General features: G+C 41.7%; 1 protein-coding gene across 1 annotated transcript; it reads left to right on the forward strand.

Moving 5' to 3' along the window:
- The first annotated feature begins 3 nt into the window (after positions 1 to 3).
- st6galnac (ST6 (alpha-N-acetyl-neuraminyl-2,3-beta-galactosyl-1,3)-N-acetylgalactosaminide alpha-2,6-sialyltransferase) lies at positions 4 to 19,954 on the forward strand. Its single transcript, XM_081600437.1, has 9 exons — positions 4 to 1,729; positions 7,870 to 8,125; positions 10,438 to 10,603; positions 13,643 to 13,817; positions 14,085 to 14,223; positions 14,305 to 14,408; positions 16,090 to 16,173; positions 16,393 to 16,492; positions 17,083 to 19,954. The coding sequence occupies exons 1-9, from the start codon at positions 1,590 to 1,592 to the stop codon at positions 17,266 to 17,268; spliced, it is 1,350 nt and encodes a 449-aa protein (XP_081456563.1). The 5' UTR covers positions 4 to 1,589; the 3' UTR covers positions 17,269 to 19,954.
- The last annotated feature ends 397 nt before the right edge of the window (positions 19,955 to 20,351 follow it).

Below are 20,351 nucleotides of genomic sequence, written 5' to 3' on the forward strand. Positions count from 1 at the left end.
AGGTGACGCGGGCGCCTCATCTGTTCCCACTGGAATCCAAATTATGCTCGCTGCCCTTTAAATCTGCAGTGATTTATCACCTTTTACTGAACTGAAAAAATATCTGCAAACTAACAAAACTTTAACTTTTTTTAACCTCCTGTTTCCACCTGTGAATCAGGAAATACCCACTCAGTGGACCCACTTCCTTCTTCTTCTGTTGTCCTCCATCACACCTCAACTCTCACTTCCTTCAAGCCAGGCAGCCTATCAGAGCTGCGGCTGCTGTCCCAGGTTGTTTCTTTCGGTTTTTAGTGCAGAGAGCAGAACTGACTTGATGGAGAAGTTTGGATCCTTCCAGAATGTGTCTGTGTCTCATTATCTCTGTGATTCAGTCCCTCAGAGCTGCCTGCTCATGTCTAACTAACTTTATAGCTGCAGTGGGCTCCCCGGCCCCTCCTCCTCTCATGTTTGTCCAATTGCCAGCAGCTGTTACTCATTTCACAAAAGGCCCTCCCATCCAGAGCCGAGGCTGGCAGCGAGGCTCTCAGCGCTCCGTTAGAGGAAGACGTCTCTGCTGTCAGAGAAAGACGATCTGCTGCCGCTGGTGAGAGGATGTTTGTTTTCTTCTTCTTCTTCTTCCTGTGTTTTGATGTGAAAAGGTTCCTTTGTTTCCGGAGCGAGGCAACAGAGCCTCCTGTTCCACATAACTCAGGCTGAAGTCGGGCTTTGTTGCAGTTTCTTCTCGTTTTGACTCTGCTGTTCTGCTCCTAATCGATGCTGCTGAACTTTCCTTTTGTCACTTGAGCGTTTTCCTTTAAGTCGCCGGACCTCCAGTCTCTTTTTTTTCTTTTTTTGTTTTCTCTCTCTCCTTGTTCTGAGCCAACTGCTGGGACTGTTATCAGGGAGTTTATCACCAACTCCATTCCTCCCTCTCTCTCCCTCCACCTCAGTCTCAGAAGCAGCTTCATCCTGCTGCCGGGGGATCATGTGGGATCTTTCTAGTAGATCTCTCTGGCTGTCCTCTGACTGCTGACAACTTCAATCAGACACTTCCAGACCTGCCTAGCAGCAACAGGCGCACGAGTGTGGTCTGAAGATAACGTTTCTGGTTTCCTGCTGTCGCCTGGGAGCTGCGGCTGACGTCAGGACGCTCGGTTTGAGTCCAGCCCCTCGGGGGGTCACACAGGATCCTTTTCTGTGTTTGTCAGAGGAGCGACAGCAGCAGTCGGGAGACAAACGAAAGAACAAGAAAACTTCCCTCGCTCCGCTTTTGTGTACATGAGCAAAAAGGTTTCATTAAAAAGGGATTATATGTTGCTGAGAGATATAAAGTTTCCCCTCTAAAGTGTCTGCCCTCGTTTTAACTCTCCGTGTTTTATCTCCTCTTCGTATAGCTGCATTGAACGAAGACGGGATCGTTTTTTTTTTTTTTTGTGGGATCATTTAAACCTCGCCTCACACCTGCTGGCCTGAACCGGGAGTCCCTCCTGAACTCGGCTGCGTCGCCCTCCGCCTTCCGCCTCCTCATGCCCCTGCAGGCGGAGTGCAGCGCCCGGCCAGCGAGCGCAGCCTGTTGCCTGAAGAAACCTGCGTCCTGAGCGGGAGGGATGGCCCTGAAGAGGCGGCTGCTGTGGGTGGTGGGGAGCGTCGTCTGCCTCCTGGTCATATACATGCTGTGCTTGAACACGCAGTGGCCTCCGTCGTCATACCTGCTCAACTTCAAGACCTGGCCGGAGAGGACTGTCAGGTGAGGGAGTTTCTTTGAAGCTTTTTAAAAAAAATATATTTTTCAGAACTTCATTCTGTACTGCCAAAAAACACACATTTACAAAGAATTTTGGTCTAGTTTCTAGTGCAGATGTCTTGAAGTAAGACAAAACTAACTTCTAAGTAACTTTTTCAGCACAGTATAGGAGCTCCTTTTAAGTCAATTTCTTAATATTCATGGAAAAAGTAAAAGTTATCAGTGAAATAATCTGCCAGTGGAACAAAACATTTTTCCCCATAAAATGTTGTGTTCCACTGACACATTATTTCACTTGTACTTTTTCATCAATATTGAGGAGCTACTGTGTTTTTTTATGACATTTACACTAGAAACTAGACCAAAACTACTTGGTAAAATTTTGTTTTTGTAGTGCGCAGCTTTCTTTTTACCATCATCTCCTAAATTTCATATCTAGTTCAGATCATAGGTTCACAGAAGTCCATAACCGGCATTATTATAATTAATTTTGGATCTTTTAAAGATTCCTTTATTCCATCCCCCCCCAAACAAGGAATTAAGCAACTTTAATTTAAAATCGAGCTTAAGGAGTACGAGTTAAATTTTACTGTGGGTGTTCTGTAATCCATACAGACTCAACATTATTCATATCGGCTCAAATATAAACTCCCTCACTCGTGAACCCAACTGGGCCGTTCATTTGAAACGGTTGTTTCCCCGGCACAGACCCAGTTTGATTTATCCCCTCAGTTTAGATGTGTGTTTGGGGTCATTCTGCTGAGGTCAAAACGGAACAACTCAAATCAAACTGGTTTTTGTTAAATCTTATCGGTTGTCGGTAAATGTCGTCATGTTGGTTCAATGAAAAGCAGTGAAAATGAAAGTAACAAACGTGACCAGGAGACATTTGTCTGGTTCAGACCTTCGAACTGATTTTATTGCTATAATTTATTTCAATATTCTGGTATCTAATTACTGCCTGCTGCCTCATGCTGCTTTCAAGAAATGTCAGAAGTCGACTGGCCTTGATCACAGATATTAGATTAGACACAAACCTTTGTTTCCTTATCTGTTTTTTAGCCATTTCCTCAATGCCAGTCCTGAAAAGCACATCAAGTTTCCTTTCTCACTAATTCCAGTTTTCTAGACTGGATTCCAGTTTAGTGGCTGGAACTGCATTGTGTGAAGTTAAGTAATGTCTGAAAACCGGTCTGGTTTATATCCGACTCTGCTTAAATGAACAACTCGCATAATGGATAAACTGCTTCTTCCTAGAGCAGTTTGGCTGACTGAGAAGGTTTTTCAGTTTTCATTTGTGGGTAACCACAGCTGAGGAAACGAAGACTGAACTGGTGAAAACGGTAACTTTATTTAGACGTGCTGCCTAAACTCCAGCAGATGCATCTGGTTTTCAGCACAGAAATCTGTCGCTGATTTTTAGCCATTTTCTGGTCTGGTCAGGCAAAAAAGAAACCACGGGAAACATCTTTAATTCCCAGACTTTAGTCCATGTCTTGTCTTCTGTCTTTCCCTCCTTGTGGTTTACCTCTCCTCTTTCTGTACTTCTTCCTTGTTTTTTGTTTGTTCTGCTTTTCGTTTGGTCCCTGCTCTCCTTCCTTCTCCGTCCTTTGTTGTTCCACATGTCTTATATTCCCTGTGCTCTTTCCTTCCTTATTTTGCCTTTTCATCCTTCTTACCGTCTCACTTCCTTCCTTTTTCTTGTTTACATCTTCTTTTTTTTCTTTGTTACCCCGTTCTTTCTTGTCCCATCTCGTATGTCCTTACTACTTTCCGTCTTCTCCTTCCTCCTTTCCTCATGTATGCCTATTCTTTTTCCCTCGTCAGCCTTTTTCTTTCTTTTTATCATTCCTTCCCTGAAATGGTAGTAAAGGACTGAGAGAAAAACTGAGCTTGAATAAGCCCTGGATGTTGGACTTGCATGAATCTTTTTGACATCTTATCCTAAATCTTAAGTATAATGTCTCAAAAACACTTTACCAAAGGAAACGCGCCATTGCCCCTGAAATTTCCAAAGACGAGCTGGATTACTAGAATTAATCAAATCTTGTTGTGTTTTTAGCTCAGGCAGAGCAGTGAACCATGTCGGAGTTGAAGGGTTAAACTGTGAGATCACATGTGATGAAGAGTTTCTACTGTATAACCAGCTTCTATCCCCCTCCCTTCCTCCTCCTCCTCTGCTCCAAGTGGATCATTGTGGCTCCAACAAAGGAACCACACAGCACTCTGCTGCCCTAATGAAAAAAATCCCCTGGAGTTATTCGACTGGAGGTGGTCTCTCTCTCTCTCTCTCTCTCACACATGAACGTGAAATGTAAGCTTTGTTCCAATGGGCAGAGCTCCAGCTCTAAAAGCCAGCAGGTCCCCGACAGATGCATTAAGGCCAGCTGAGAGAAACTGGAGCAGAGACGCACTTCTAAGTTGTTGTTGTGTTTTTTTAAGAAACTGAAGGGGAATGAGCCCAAGAAGTGTGCTAGGTTTCTAAAGCTGTTCTCATCTGAGAGATGAATCAATAAAAGTTGTGACTGATCTCAGATTTTTGCCAATTTGGATTTTTTTTTTCTCAGCGCTATAACAGCTTTACATATTTTGCAATGAAAAGCAGTGAAAATGAAGGGAACAAACGTGACAATGAGACATTTGTCTGGTTCAGACCTTTGAACTGATTTTAAAATCAATCATATTTAAATGTTATTTAAATATGCCTTTCCTGCTGAGATCAGTCAGCAGTTGTTGTAATTGGGAGCAGAGAAAACGCGCCGTATTTGATTAGTTGCTGTCTTTACCATCTAATGGTGAACGTTGTTGAAATAACAGTCAAGTGTGTACTTGTAACAAAATGTTGATCCTCAGCTGTGAGATTTCCAGGAGACTGATCACATTTCCTCCTCCAGAGGTTGAAAGTGCAGAAGCTTTGCTGCTGGACCTTTAGACCAGTGTTTCCCAACCCTGGTCCTCAAGGCGCACCGCCCTGCATGCTTTAGACGTTTCCCTGCTTTACCACGCCTGATTAGGCTGACTGCAGTTCAGCAAACACCCGTCAGCTGAAATCACCTGAAACCAAGGAGACATCTACAGCATGCAGGGTAGTGAGTTGGCACTTTCAGTCTTGCTCTCTCTCGCCACTGCAGCTTAAATGAAGCACCAGCTTGTCATAGAAGCCCTGCATGCTTTAGACGTTTCTCTGCTTTACCACGCCTGATTAGGCTGACTGCAGTTCAGCAAACACCCGTCAGCTGAAATCACCTGAAACCAAGGAGACACCTACAGCATGCAGGGTAGTGAACTGGGTTGGCACTTTCAGTCTTGCTCTCTCTCTCCACTGCAGCTTAAATGAAGCACCAGCTTGTCATAGAAAACACAATCCGCTTTAAATCGTCTTTGTCTTCGTTTTACTGCCTCACAACCTGCGTTTCCATTACAAATGTGAGCAAACCTTTGTCTATATTCTACTAATGTCCAACAAACACAATTTTGCAATAGCAATGTTTCCACCGAGTAAGGAATGAAATTAAACTCACATGTGACCAAGCTTTCTCATGCGATAAGGCACTTAAAAGAATGGCAACAACAGCTGTAGTTGCATGAGATTCTATTCATAATTCAGCCACTGAATTAGTGCAGATCTGTCAACCACGTGACTCATATGATGAGAAAAGAGTTTCCATTGCAGTTCTATAAAGTATACTGCCGAAAAAACACCTCATCCTAGGTGAAACACTTTTTGTCAAAAAGTGTTTTCAAAATTGGCTGCTTTTTTTTTTTTTTTCTTCCCACCCATTAAGCAGTGGGTTTTACACTGGTTGAGTTATTGAAGTGATAAAATGTTCTTTAAGGTTTTATGAGTAGGAGTGACGGGTCCCTGGCCCGAATATGAAGCTGTGAATCAAAAAGCCAAGTCCAGACTGTTTGCTTTTTGCAGAATAACAAACGATCCTTTAGCACACATCAGCTAGTGTGTGTGTGCGCATGCGCTTGTTTGTAATACCTTGTGGGGACAATTTTCCTGACACATACTACGTTGTGGGGACCAATTGCTCCTTGTGGGGACCGAAGCCTGGTCCCCACAAGGGGGAAACCCTGTTTTTGGGTCAGGGGTCAAATTTAGGGCTAAGGTGTGAATTGAGTTTTGGTTAGGGTTAGGTATGTGATGATTAGGAAAGGGTAAAGTTTAGACTGTAGAAATGGAATGGAAGTCGATGAAAAGTCCCCACAAAGATAGCCACGCAAACGTGTGTGTGTATGTGTGTGGGAACACATTGACTGTTGCCATTAGAGATAACGCTGACTAATCGGGGCTCACTGAACCTCATTTAAGGAACTTCCCATTTTGGCTAATATTTTATGACAGTTTTGTAAACATTTTAAAAGACACGGGCACTTTAATATACGCATCTTAAAATGGGTTTACCCAACCTCATAGTTTTGTTTTTTCTTTTTGTTTGCCACATCCAGCATATCTATAGGAATATTGTACATTCATTAATATTTTATTTCATTTAACCTTCATTTCACCAGGAAAATCTAGACTTTTTTTTTTTATGCAATCAAGTCATCAGATTACAATGTGTAAAGGTTGGTTGCTTTAAGGTATCTTTACCCAACAATGGGAGTTTTACCAGCGCCAGGGTTTGTATGTATGCATTTATTTTTTTAATTTATTTATTTATTTGAGCTCTTTGCCGTTTTTCACCCCAGCACGTGTGAATGTGACTGAGCTCTCACAGTCCAAACTGCCAGCAGAACGAGACACTTTTGGTGAATGTTCAGTCTGACGCCGTGTTGCGTCCGTCGCCTTGGACTCGGCAGCTCCTCTGTTCTGCTGCACGCGTTGCTCCTCCAGGGAATGTGACGGTTGACTTTACGATCGGATCGTCAGCTGACCTTCCCCCCTCAGCAGGTCACATTTCACAGGTTTTACCGAGAATGCTCTTCCCTGCCACTCGGTTACACATTAATTCACCTACTTTTAGCTTTTGTGCTTTATTTTTTCAGTTTTGTTAGTTGGTTTTATTACTTGACATCAGTCAGTTGTTGTAAATTCCCTGGAGTTATTCGACTGGAGGTGGTTTGAACAGAGACTGGATCCTTGGAGCACAAAGCGGCGTAGCATTCATCTGTTCTGCAGGGTGTAAAAGTGTGCGCTTGTTAGACTGAGGAAAAAATGGTAGAAAATAATGCAGAGGTCTTTAATTTGATGCATAAATACTGCTTCTGGTGAATACCACTGCCATTTATTAACTTGGTAACTTCACTTCATCCTTATTGCGCTAGCCTGAACCGTCTTTGCCATCCGTCACTAAAACAGGCCCAGTAACGCCAGTGAAGCGGCATCATGAAGCGTCTGTATGACGGAGGCTGTCATTGCTACTTAAAGCTGCATAAACATATCGGCAACCTGCCAGTTCTGGAATATTTGCTTATCAAAGTACAGATTAGAGCACATAGTTTCCCTGAAGCCAGACAGAAGTATAATGGAGTAAAGACGCTGCTGTGAAATCATTCAATTATCATTTTTGTGGTCACTTCTTGTACAAATGTTTTTAATCGAGGTTGTTGACAGGTTTATATCAACGCTTTGTCATAAAAATGGCCTATCATTAAATTGCACTTGTCAAACTTGAAATGAGATTAATTTATGCTTTCCTTGGATCATGTTTGAAATATTTAGTGTTTTTCAGGCTAACGGGTAAGATTTCTATTTTCCAAAAATTAGGAGATCACGCGTTCTCTTCCAGTTGCACAATTACGTGCTAGTTCCCGTCACATAAAATCCTTACTAAATGTCAAATAAAACGTGACATGACATCTTTAGTGCTTCTGGATTATATTGTAGTTTCTCTACCGTTTCTACAGTTGATCCAAAGCAGGTCATTTCCCCTTTGTCTCATTTGCACCAGGTGAATTCTGACTTTAATTGGTGCTGATTTGCTTGACATGAACTGGTTCGTAACCGAGGTCTGTTCTTGGCTTGTGTCCAGTACAACCTTGATTACTAATGAGAATGTGCAGAGTAGTACTTTCCAACAGCCTCTACATGAGTTGGCTGAGAGTCGTGTCCTTTCAGGAAGTGTAATGGCTGAACGGTTCCTTCAATAGCAAACAGAGATTGAGATTACTGTGTGTGGTTTGTTCGTCCACAGCAACTCTAAGGAAGCTCTGCTCGGATGGAGCGACCTCGTCCAGGACGACCCGACCACCACCACCTTTCTTGACCTGCAGACTGCAAAACCAGCACAAGACCAAATTGAGAACGACTCCCTGTCCGGGTCCGAAGGCGTAGACAAAGTCAAAAAAACCACGAGGGCCCCTCTGGCCAAGCCTGCCAGAGCACTGGGCCCCACAGAACCCTCTTACATCGGGGACTTTTACATGAGTGAAAACATCCCTCCACAAACGGTGAGTCAGCTCTGAATTTAACGGGATTATTTGACCCAAAGATTTGGTGTCAATGGAATTGATCATCTCTGCTCGTCTTATATTGGAAAGTATCTGCTTTGGTCTAAAACTAAAGTCAGGCCTCTGGCTGGTGCCTCCTGTGTGTTTGACGTTTATAGGTTCATCGAACCTGCATCAAATGCTCATTAGCAGATCTCTGTAGCGCTAGACGTTGAGGCGATTCAATCATTTGAAGCAGAAACACGCCTACAGGGTGCAGAGCGCAAAAACCTGCCATGAAAGACTTGAACTGCTTCAAACATTTCTAGAATTACTCCAGCTGTTAATGTCAGACGGTGTAAACGGGTTTTCAGTTGACGTTTTCCTGACCTGCAGCTCACCAAAACAGGTAATTATCAACTTTTTAATCCTGTGAAGAGCTGACTGCTCCGTTTTAAAATTACCTTTCTGCTCCATTTTAAGAAGAGTGGCGACTTTTTTTTTTTTTTCTTTTGGTTTCTCAAACCTCCTCTCTTCACGTTATCTACATCAGTCATTGGATTACTGTTTACCCAGGAGCTCTTAAGTATTGTTGACGACAGCGAGTCAACTATAAACAGAACTTTGTTTTAACCGTTTCATAAATGTAAGATGTGTGGGGGGCTCAGAGTTGAGATTTAACCTGGAGAAGTGATTAATGTTTAAACTGGAGAAACATTTAAAGTTTGTAGATGTCACATGATCAGGCTTATCAGTGGAAAGCATCATTATTGTTCTGGTTTAGGTCCGGCTTTGTGTTGTCACTGGGCGGCTGCCGCCATTGTGCAGATATGTGTTCCTGTTTAATGTTTCCAGTTTGTCATGTGTGTTGCCGTTTCCACACCTTGTTACATGTTGTGTTCTCTCTTATGACTCATTAACGCAGGTTGTCTGACTGGTTTGTTTACAAGATCAAGCAAGATTTGTGCACAGACCTGTTAAACTGATATACCCTGACACACACACACACACACACAATAACTGGTCTATAACGATGTACTAAAAATTGAACTGAATTCTCTAAAGAGCAGCTTGCATTCATTTACAGCAGTTCCTTTTTTTGGGGGGGTTGTAGTTGGAGTAAAACTGTGAAATTATGACGGAAATCAAACCCATTGTGGCTGCTCTCAAAGTTTACATGCAAATTCAGATTTTATCTCTATCTCAGTGGTTCTTAACCTTTTTTGAGGTACCGAACCCACCAGATTTATATGCGCATTCACTGAACCCTTTTTTCCTCATAAAATTTTTTTTTTCCAAATTCAAGACATTTGACCCAATTAGATTCACTAAGTCTTCTTAAAAGGTAGAGTCTCTGAGAACAGTTCTTCAAAATATAGTCAGTGTTTACAGCAGAGTTGAGCTGACTGTGCAGGAACGACCCAATGTATTTAAAATTTGCCACAGTTTCAACAGGTTGGCCATCGAGAGAAACCGTAACCACTTTAAGGTCTTGTTTAGGTCATTTAATTAGCTCTACATTCTTAAGATAATGAAAAATCGAACCCAGGTTAAGAACCACTGGTCTAACTGTAGAAACCCTGCAGTGGTATACATTAGACACACTCATGCTCTTTTACTGCAAAAAGTGGTTGAAAGTTTCGCTCGTGCTTTTCAGAAGCTGTTCACTCATAAATATATAGTTTTAATGTCACCAGCATAACTCTTTGTTTCTCAGGTCTTGCTAAGTTTTTAAGGCACTTAAAAAGCACATCGATGCCCCATAAATGTGTCCTTTATATATCGGATCCGGTTTACCGATCCCAGCAGTACTTTCATGTGTTATATTAATGATGTGCTGGAGACGCTTGCTGCAACTTTTTCATTTCAAAGGTAATTGAGACGTTTTTATTTTTTTTATTCTCCTCTTCATCAATTGAGAAACCAGGTCGGCAAACATTTCTTCCAGCAGCCGTTTTTATAAATATCACAGATTTAACACTTTTTATTCAAGTCAATTCTAGTCAGAGCCACTTTAACAAAAACTGTTTTCTTCTCCATCTTTTTAAATAAGTTTGTGAAAGATTTGAGCACCGATCTGTCTGCAGACTGTAGTAAGAGCAGTGGCGACTGGTTCAGAGGCTCCAGTCTAACCAGTAGACGTCTGCCACCTTTTCCACTCCTGCCTGAGTTCATGTCGGGTCTGTATGACTAACAGAAAACAGTCTGAGCCTCAGGAGGATGTCTGACCTGCTGACGGACCGTGACAGACGGGGACTAGTAGAGTTTTCCTTTTTTTGTTGTCTCCGTTTTTATTGTCATGACTCTACCGCCGTGTTATCCGCTCCGCACAGAACTGCCCAGATGGCATCCGAAGTCGGATAAAGGAGTCCGAGTTTGGGCAGCTGTTCCTGGAGCACATTCCCGTCCTGCAGTGGGCCCAACATGCGACTCGGGAGCAGCACCAGCGTCTGAAACGGTACCCAGGAACGCACGGCTGGGAAGGCGTCGACTACGACAGTGAGATCTACTTTCTCTAAATGTTTTTTTTTTTTTTTCCATAGTTTTTCTGGATTTTATTATTTGGGTGGGGTTTCACTGTTCTGTGTCACAAAGAGGCTGCTGTTTTACATGCAGAACAAGAATTGCAGTAATAAAACACTGTTTGATGCTACAAGATAAATTCTTGCCTTGTCACAGCAGTGAAAAAAAACTGGTTTCATTTTTCCTAAAAATTGTTCATGTTGTTATTGCGCAACACCTCCCTCCCCTTCTCTCTCACTCTACTTCCCCTTCTCAGAGGAGGGAGATGTGCAGCCAGCTCTCCATCTAACGGGTAATTTGAGTTTTCTAAATCTGAAGGGATTTTACCCTGTTCAGAACTGAGTAAACTCTGTTTAAGCTGGCATCGAGAAAGACTAGCCTGGTTTCTAACGACCTCCGCCTCCAGATGTCCCACCCTTCTTCACCCTGTGAATTAGCCAGATTGAGCAGCCTGCAATCAACTAGTTTCACAGAGCACACCTGTTAACGGTCGCTCTTTCTCTTTATTACAACTTGCACTTGTTACTGAACCAGGTTGGTTTTAGTGACTCGGGCGAGTCCCAAGGGTGTTGTTTTAGTTTTGGCTAAAAGCAACCTATAAAACATTTTCTACTTTTTCCTCCCAGAATCAAACTTCATAGCTATTTTACAACCATCAAAGAACTTTAAGGTGACTCATTAATTGAATGTCCACAACATCTTTTAGATTTTCTTAATGCTAATTATTTTATTAGTAAGGCAATTTTGCAAGGGTCAGTACAGCTTAATTCAGTAGCAGAAATAATCAAATAAGTAAAATCAATAATCTAGCCTATCTTTCCCTAATGCTGACACTGTGAACTAAAAAAGGGAAACTTTGAGAGAGACGGACAGAGTTTGGCATCTTGAACCCCAGAACTGGCCTGATGATGAAGGTGTTGCAGCAGCAGGAGGTTCCCAGTACAGGAAGAGTACTGACTTAGAGCGGCAGGTCTCGGGCCTCAGGGTGACTTCCTCATGCGCGTAGCGGTCCTCAGCTTCTTGTCTTGCAGCTCTGTAGCTCCCTTCTCCTCGTCTTACGATCTTTCTGGTCCCACGGAAGGAACACACCAGTTCTTCCTCTTTGCCTTGGTCTTTGTCTTTGGGGGTCTAAACCCAGCTGATGTGAGAAGTGCAATTTGAAGCCACATGTTGCGGGGCTAACGGGTTGGTCCCCAGGTGCAGAACAGTCTTCGGCTCTGTGGCCCCGGCTCTTCTTCAGCTGCAGAGTTCTTTGTCCATCTCGATCTTGGCTCGAAGCTGCCTGAAGGATCTAACCAAAGATTCCTCTTTTGCACCCACCTTATAAAGGGTTTATCCACCTTTTGGTGTGTTTGCATTGGCTAGCTTTGTTGCTGTGCCTGTCTCATTGGCTGACTGCTTGGACAGATGATCTCATATCCATCACCCTGGAGACCTCATGACCTGATGTCTGTTCTAATGTCCCCGAGTTGCTCAACAGTTCCTCCTACCTCTGTTGCTTGCCCAACCTTTTCTTAGGAAAGTTTAAGTTTAGCAATAAGGCCTTGGTCAGCTCCGCTCTCCTATCAGTTCCTCCTTTCCCCTGACTTTTCACCTACCATCTACCTCCAACACAACATCAGTGAACTTTAATTACAGTTACAACATTTTACATCTTTTCAAGTTCAATGTCAAAATCACATTTATAACCTTTTAGTTTCTCTGATTTAACATTCATTTATAATGTTATAATAACCATAACTTATTAGTTACTCTTATTATAATCATAATGTGAGTTATTTCAGACATTTCTGAAAAGAAACCAAGAATACCCATTATTCTAATAATCTGATACCATGTTAGTCACTTGTTTCACCTTTAAGTACTTCCACAGGTGTAAGAGTAAGTGTAAATATTCTTATAATCAAACCAACATCAACCACTGGTTAAACCAATATTAATTATTGGCCCAATTATAAGTCATTAATTGAAGTATTTTACTCTGGGTTTTATCCAATTACACAAAATGTTTAGATTAATTTTATTACCGTCTGACTCTACTGTTGGGTCTTGATGTCACCTGTGTAATTAATTTTAAGGTAATTTTATTTATTGTTGCTATTAAACTAAAATCTACAGCATGGGGAAGTGGGATGAGCTCGACTTTTCTCGACAATGTGATCCGTTGCCACTTCTGAAAGGAATCTACCCACCTTCACATGGCATGAGGTTCACGTTAAACTTTGCTGACCTCTGAGTTTGCACTTATTCATAATGAGCTGAACGATCATCTGCTTTAGAATTGAGGGCAGGCACAGACTTGTGGTTTAGGCTCAAGGGATCGGAGGATGAGTTTCCTTCTTTCTCCAGAGGATTTGGAGCTTGACAACTGTTGATGGGAGAGAGTTTCTTCTTCCAATCGACTTTCTTTGTTTAGAATAACATCCGGCTCCGTTTTAGTTTAGCTGTTGTGGGTTCCTGAAAATGTCTTCGTTTTTGTTTTTTGTCCAGACAAGTTTCACCTTGGAAAGAAAATTCTCCAATCTTGGGTGCATTTATAAGGAATCAATAATTAATAAATGGCAGGTTTACTCGAGGCCAGAGACTCTTAATCTTAACACAATCTGAGGACACGTGGCATTTGTGGCTCTAACCTGAATATTTTAATATTCTATTCAGTTCAGGTTCATTTTTGGTCATTTTAATTAAAACATTTAACAGCATCAGAAGCCAAATGTCACTCCAGTCAAAATTACTGTTAATTATGCATGAAGATTAACTTTGTTTTTTAATCAGATAAAGTGAAGTATAATAAATCTGTAGATTCAGTCTCAGATCTGTGTAATTATTGTGCAGTGAACCAAACTTGGTAGATTTTTTATTTATTTGTTTTCGGACAGTTTGAGGAAGCAGGAGTCTCTCATATGATTGTCCTCAGATTCTGTTGATGTGTAAAGATGGGTTATGATGTGCACAGTTACAGTTTAGGAAACATTTTGTTGTTGTTTTTTTGATTCATTCTGCTTCTCTGTGCAGCTCTGATGGATACTCTGACTGTGCTAAACTCCTCCGCTAACTGGAGGATGTTGGATGACTGGGAAAGTCGCAAGAATAAATCGGCGTGCAGCCGCTGTGCCGTGGTGGGAAACGGAGGGATCCTGAAGGGCTCGAAAAAAGGGAAGGAGATTGACGGCCATCATTACGTCTTCAGGTACTGAGCTGGACAGCAGAGCTCTGACATCTTAACAAAACTCTACTGTGTTGATTTTTGTCTTATAAGTTGTAACAACCTAAAAAAACAAACATGCTGTCGATGGGTTTGGCTGCCATGGCAACATACCACACGCCCCCATCAAAGTAGTTTTCTTTTCACATCAAACTAAAACTATCATAAATTTTCTTTTGTTGGAGTCGTTTTGAGATGTTTGGGGTTTTCCTTCCGTGTTTGTGCTCATTTGTGGACCCTGTGGTTCCGCAGGACCAACGGGGCGGTCATCAAAGGCTTCGAGGAAGACGTGGGCTCCCGGACCACCCACTACACCTTCTCCACCAACACGCTGATGAACTCCATGAGGAGCTACAGCGGCGTCGGGTACAACGGACCGCCCGTGTCCGCGGTGAGGACGCGATCAAAGGGTCTGTCTCTCCTCCTGTCTGAAGAACGCGTCCTCTTTTAACGCTGCGCTGCTCCGCCACAGGAGACGCGCTACATTTTCCTGCCCGATCACGACCGGGATTACCTGCTGATGAAGGCGGCGTCCTCGCACACGCTGGTGCTGAGGGGACCCGAGCGAAACAAAGAGTGAGTGACGGTCACAGATGAGTTTATGTCGAGGTCGAGCAGCGTCATTGATCTAAAGTTATGATCAAATATGAGCTGTTAATCTATCTTGTTGCATTTAAACCCGTTGGCAGGTTAGATCTTCATAATGCTTTTATTTAAGGCAGCCAGGCCACATTTTTAGTCACAAAATGCAACTTCACATAATATCATGTATATGAATTTTGATATTCAGATTCTCATTAAATTTCAAGAATAAATACTTTTTAAATTTTGATTTGAACTTGACGGGAATCTGAATTTTGAATGTTTTTGAATGAATTTTGAATCCTCTTTTAGTTTGACGTGTTTTTAAATATAAAATTGATCAAATCTTTATTATGTTCTAAATAATTTAGATCTAACCTCTGGCGTATTAAAACGCTCAAACGCTTCCACCGTTTCATCATTAGATATTTGCCGCAGCCGACGTGGAAAAAGCCACGTATCCTTTCGGTCCGACTTCATCCGTCTCAAATATTTACGCACCACTCCTTGTAGCTCATTTGCGTGACTCGAGTGTTTGGTCTAAAGCTTCGGTTTGGGACAGATCGTCTCACGTTTCACTTTAAAGGACTTCAACCTTGGTTAAAGCTCTGCTCTGTAAAGGTGCTTCTCCCTATTTAAATTCAACCTGATGTGAACCAGTTGACTTGAAGCAAACCTACAGTCTGCAGCTGAAGTGAGTCACGTAACTGAGAACCCAGAAAGCCTGGAACTGAAACCGGTTTGTGTTTTTTTTTGTTTTGCAGAGCTGCCATGTCATCAGGGATGTAGATCGCAGCTTTACTTCATGAAATCAATCATGCAGTTTGTTCTGAAAGCCACTCTGCACTGATGGGTTTCCTGACATTTGGACATTGACGTCCCTGTGCTGACAAATAAAATGATTAGATTTAACCTTCAGTCGGAAAGATGCTGTTCACTTAAATCCACGAAATGATGATTGTGTCGTATTTTTTACACTTCAGTTTTCCCAGAGTCCAAAAATGATTCCCGTTGCCTCTGGATCACGTCGTTCTCACATTTATTTTGTTTTCTCTTCTGGTTGAGTTGAGCGCTGCTCCTCGACACGGTGATGCTGGGCGAACGCAGTCATTTTTCACAGCTGAATCTGTTGTTGGTTTCCGTTTCAGTGCTGATTAACATTCAGGATTTGAATCTGTTGAGATTCTCCAGTACTTTTGCAATATCCAAAAATGTTATTAAACTTTCTATAAAGTAGCTCTTACAGTTTTGACGGGAGTTGCATGTCAGCAACTAATCATGTCGCTGAATGGATGTGAAATTAATTCACACTATAAATTTTCTTTCATTGTAATTTAATGCCCAAGCAGAGATTCCTTTGTTCTTTTACATTGGTGAGCTTTTAGACCAGTTGTTTTACATTTTAGAGGTTTCAAATTCTTCCAGCTAGGCGTCGCTGCATGTGTGCGTGTGAAAGGTTTACGGGTTAAAACTTGAGGACCAAACGACATGAGGAAATGTCGCGGTGTGAATCATAACAAAGATGCGAGCTAAACGCACATTTAACCAGTCTTTTCATAACTTGTCACAACTCTGGTTCAACTGGATGCCTGTTTTCACCTGAAGATGTGATGATTACGGCAAAACTAAAATACATTTTTCTTCACCGTTAATTTCTATTGTTTACTTTGCGCAGCCCAACAAGATACTTTGGAAAGGATGTCTCGGCAGCAAAGCTGAAGATGTACCACCCAGATTTCATCCGTTACCTCAGAAACAGGTGAGCCGGTGATCTGAATGAAAACGGCAGCAGAGATGGATTTAAAACGTGATGAGACCTGAACAAGCTTCTGAATAGATTTTTCCTGCTGGCTAACGTCAAGCTGAATGAAGCATGAGAACGTCACTAATCCCTAAAGATGTAGTTATGCCAATTAAGTTTTTAAAACGGCGGTTTCAGATGTTGTTTGTGCAACTCTCGACTGATTTCTGGTTTCAGATTCCTTCGGTCGAACATCCTGAATGGTCGATATAGGAGCATCTACCGTCCGTCGACTGGAGCTGCAATGCTGCTGGCCGCGCTGCACACCTGCGACCAGGTAGGAGTCGTCAGTGTTCGCCCTGCTGAGCCATGAATAGTTATTTTTTTATGCATTATCTACCACACTTTAACCCTGTGTGTGCGGGGGGAAGCTTACACACTGACCCAGTTACACTAGTTCTGATGGGAGGAATGGGCCAGAATTCCAGTAAGTCCTGTGAGACGTTTGTTGGAAGGAAACTTACAACCAGTTAAAAGGACAATTCTGCCAAATATTAAGTAAAGGTGTTGTGAATCTAAAATGAAGAGACAAAACTGTCTTTACTCTTGCATTTAGCAAATGGAGATGATTTTGGGCCATTCTGACCTAAAATAGAAAAATGTTGTACAATGCTTGGCTGCGCTTGCACAAAAAGGATTGTGACTCTCCTCAGCTCAACCTGCAGAAATGTTTCCCCATTTCATTTTTACTTTTTGTCTTGTTTTTCTTTGGTTGTCAGAACTGCCACAGCCATCGGATCCCTTTTTTGTAGAACCTGTTTCTAGACCCGTCGGCAGGAGGAAACGGAGATCAACACAGAAAATTAAATATGAGTCTGTTTGTTTTATGCATTTGCTTCCACTTAAACCTTTTGTTTGTTTTTGTAGGTGAGCGCCTACGGCTTCATGACGCCAGACTACAGCAAATACTCGGACCACTACTACGACAAATCCTATCACAAGGTGGGCTTCTTCGCCAACCACGACATGCGTATGGAGATGAAGGTGTGGCAGAGGCTGCACAAGGCCGGACTCATCACGCTTTACATGCACAATGAAACGAACCTCAACTGATGTCGCCCTTCCTGCGACGTGACGCGAGTTTTCCTGTCAGTGAAGAACTGTAAATGTTTGTTCAAAAAACTGTTTGGGTTGCTCCTGGGAAAGATGAAGACTTAAACTATTTCTCTAGAAGGATTAATTTATCTTGGGATGCACGAGTTGAGCATCTGTGGCTCCCCAAAGATATGTTTCTTTTTTCCTCAATAATCACAATCAAGTTGAATCGTAATTTATGAAAACGGTGACAGTGTTCCTATACAAACAAGACCATAATTAAGGATTTCTGAGCCTTAAAGAAAATCCACTGGAGTAGCAGAAGTTAGTTCTTTGAAATGTGCTGCTTATTGCTGACCTCAAGATTCACCATCCTGTTTTGTGCTTAAATTATTGACCGTTCTAGTAATGAATGCATCGGTTCGTATTACATGCTGTCGCAAACATAAAATTTCTAGGTGAAAATACGTTTATAGTTTGGATATTCTGACTCCACAGATTGCGATCTGTGGTTTTTGAGAGGCTTGGACCTTGTAAAGCAGTTCAGCTTTAGCCTTCCTGCCAACTTTCAATCATTTCCATTAGGAGCAATGTTGAAGTTGGAGTGTGTGTAAGAGCGCCTGGTTTCCTAACAGAGATGAACTGACTTGGTGTTTACATTTTACAAATACAAAATCATGTTAACTAACTGCTGTACTCTGTTCAGCCTTCTTGTTACCCTCCTAAGGTTTTTCTCTCTCCTGCATCCTGAATGAACTGCAGCTAAGTCTTGACATGTTGTTGAAAATTATTTTTAAAATGGGTGATTTCTCTCGCGCCATTTAAATGCCTCACCGATGCTGAAAATGACCAACTTTAAGTCGTCTTCACTCTGTTTACAGCCTCAACATCCTTTGTTGTTGTTGTTGCTAGGGAACCAGGCAGTTTTTGGTATACAAATATCCCTGATTGCAAAAACTATTATCTTGAGTTTCCAGCCCAAAATTGTAAGTCACATCACCGTGTGGTGTCTCCTAATTATAGTGTTAGTGAGCATAAAGACAGCCTGAGATGTTGTTGCGTTTTATTGCTAACAATAGCTTCGGTTAGCGATTACATCCCTGGTCCTCAAGGCACACTGCCCTGCATGTTTTGGATGTTTAATACTTTTGAATCAGATGTTCTGCGATCAGCCTTCCATTCAAATCGGGTATCCTGAAGCAGAATAATGTCTAAAACATGCAGGACGGTCTGCCTTTCTGGCCAGGGTTGCAGAAAAGCTAGCAAAGCTAACATCTGGGCTAACAGGTGCCTCTAAATGATTTATTTGTGTATAAAAGTTACAGTATGAAATTTGTTAACGTTGTGCTATCACTCTGAAGTTTGAATCTTCTGAGCTCTGACCATCAACACGGTAATAGAAAGATGTGCTAGCATGCTAACATTTGCAAGTGGCTCAGATCGATCCGTTTTAATGCATTAAGCTGTTCAGCTTCAGGTTTTGTCAACAGCCACTGAGCCACACTAAACAGTCTGGAATCATTTTCTACATGAGGTCATGGTACAAAGGGCTAAAGATAAAAGCATGAATAAAACTGGTGTCTAGATATGTAGAAATATGCAATCATAATTGTTTTGGTGACCAATCTGCTGATAAACGCACTATTTAAAAGCGGCGTGCATAAAGGGTCACTAAGAAAACCTAAGATTTGTTTCCAGGATGTCTAAACTCCGTTTCTGGTTAAAGTATTAGTCAAGTATGAAGTTGATTGTACTTCCTGAAGTGATGAGTAAATTTCCCTGAAATAAAACTGTAATGTGCTGAGGAGTAGATGCAGTTCCTTGATGAGTTTTTTTGTTTTTGTTTTCTAGAACCTAAGGTACAGTATTTTTTTTTTTTTTCCCTATGGCAACGAGGACTGTAAACTTTCACCAAAGATCTATCCCACAGTTTCCTTTTTCAGAGCCATAGATCTCAGCAAACGTGTTGCCTGAAGGACTTTAGAACGTCACAAAATGTGTCTGCCATAAAGTTTAATGTGAGACGCTGTTAAGAATCCAGCTCTGTTTACCACTTTAATGGCTCCCACCTGTGGCCAAAGTTTATTCTGACTCGCCCTCCGTCACTCCTTTTACTGTGGATTGCCTCCAACTGTGACTTTAAAGCTTATTCTGATTATTGTGTAAATATGAAAGGATTTATATATTTAACTTTAATTGTAATGGTTTTTTTTTAAAACGTCACCACTTTGTGATTTTAAACACTTTGTGACCATTTGTGCCTTTAATGGAAAGCAGCATTTTGTTTTCTTGAGAATTTTTTTTTTGTGGGGGGTGTTTCTGCAGAGACAGGAAACACAGAGCTGTTTAAGACTTGTATTTTTTTTGTTTTTGGAAGGTGGCAGGTAACGGGATTGGTTTGTTCACACTCCCCTCTGACAAACGGTGTTGTCATCCTGAACGACAAACTGAGTTGCTTTTTTTTTTTTCCTACAGTCTTGAGACTGGTGTTATGCGTTATGTTTGTTTATTTTTTTTTTCAACTGGAAGAAAAGGGAAGGGCAAATCAGGGAGCTTTTTGTATTATCTTCATTCAAGTAAAGGGGTTTGATTCTCTAAACCCGTCTATTTTTCTAGACTGTAGCCACGCAAAGGGACTTTTACAGTGCAATTTCTGTTTATTTTTTGACCCAATAAAACTGTGCAAATGTAAAACCAGCTTTAATGGATGTTTTTTGTGTTTTTCTGTAACCTTTCACACTCCCAACCTGCGTGGTGTTTATCCCCCCCCCCAAAAAAACAGAACATGGAGACGATTTTCGGGAGAAGATTTAATGAAAATAAAAGCCAGTCAGCTGATGCAGTTTTGCTTCTTTTTCTAGCTGTTATTTATACCTGCTAGCTCTTATGAACATGTTGCATGAAACTAGATGTGAACTTACTGTACTCTGGGCTAAGGAGTTTATTGATCATCCATCTGAGCTCATCTTTCAAAATCAAAGATGAGCTCAGCGCTTGAGGATTGTGTTTATTCCACCTCTGTTTTTTTTTTTTTTATCATAACTCTTTAAATCCTTAATTTGCAGCTTTAAAATCCCTTTTAAGGTGGACGGTGTTGATCT

This window comes from Poecilia reticulata, chromosome 19 (genome assembly GCF_904066995.2).
Source record: "Poecilia reticulata chromosome 19, P_reticulata-male-v2, whole genome shotgun sequence".
NCBI lineage: Eukaryota > Metazoa > Chordata > Actinopteri > Cyprinodontiformes > Poeciliidae > Poecilia > Poecilia reticulata.

Excerpts from the sequence above, each read along its gene's own strand:
- st6galnac (XM_081600437.1), top strand. The coding sequence starts at position 1,590 with ATGGCCCTGAAGAGGCGGCTGCTGTGGGTGGTGGGGAGCGTCGTCTGC. Across the intron at positions 1,730-7,869 it reads TGGCCGGAGAGGACTGTCAG|CAACTCTAAGGAAGCTCTGC; the intron begins GTGAGGGAGTTT and ends GTTCGTCCACAG. Across the intron at positions 13,818-14,084 it reads GGCCATCATTACGTCTTCAG|GACCAACGGGGCGGTCATCA; the intron begins GTACTGAGCTGG and ends GTGGTTCCGCAG.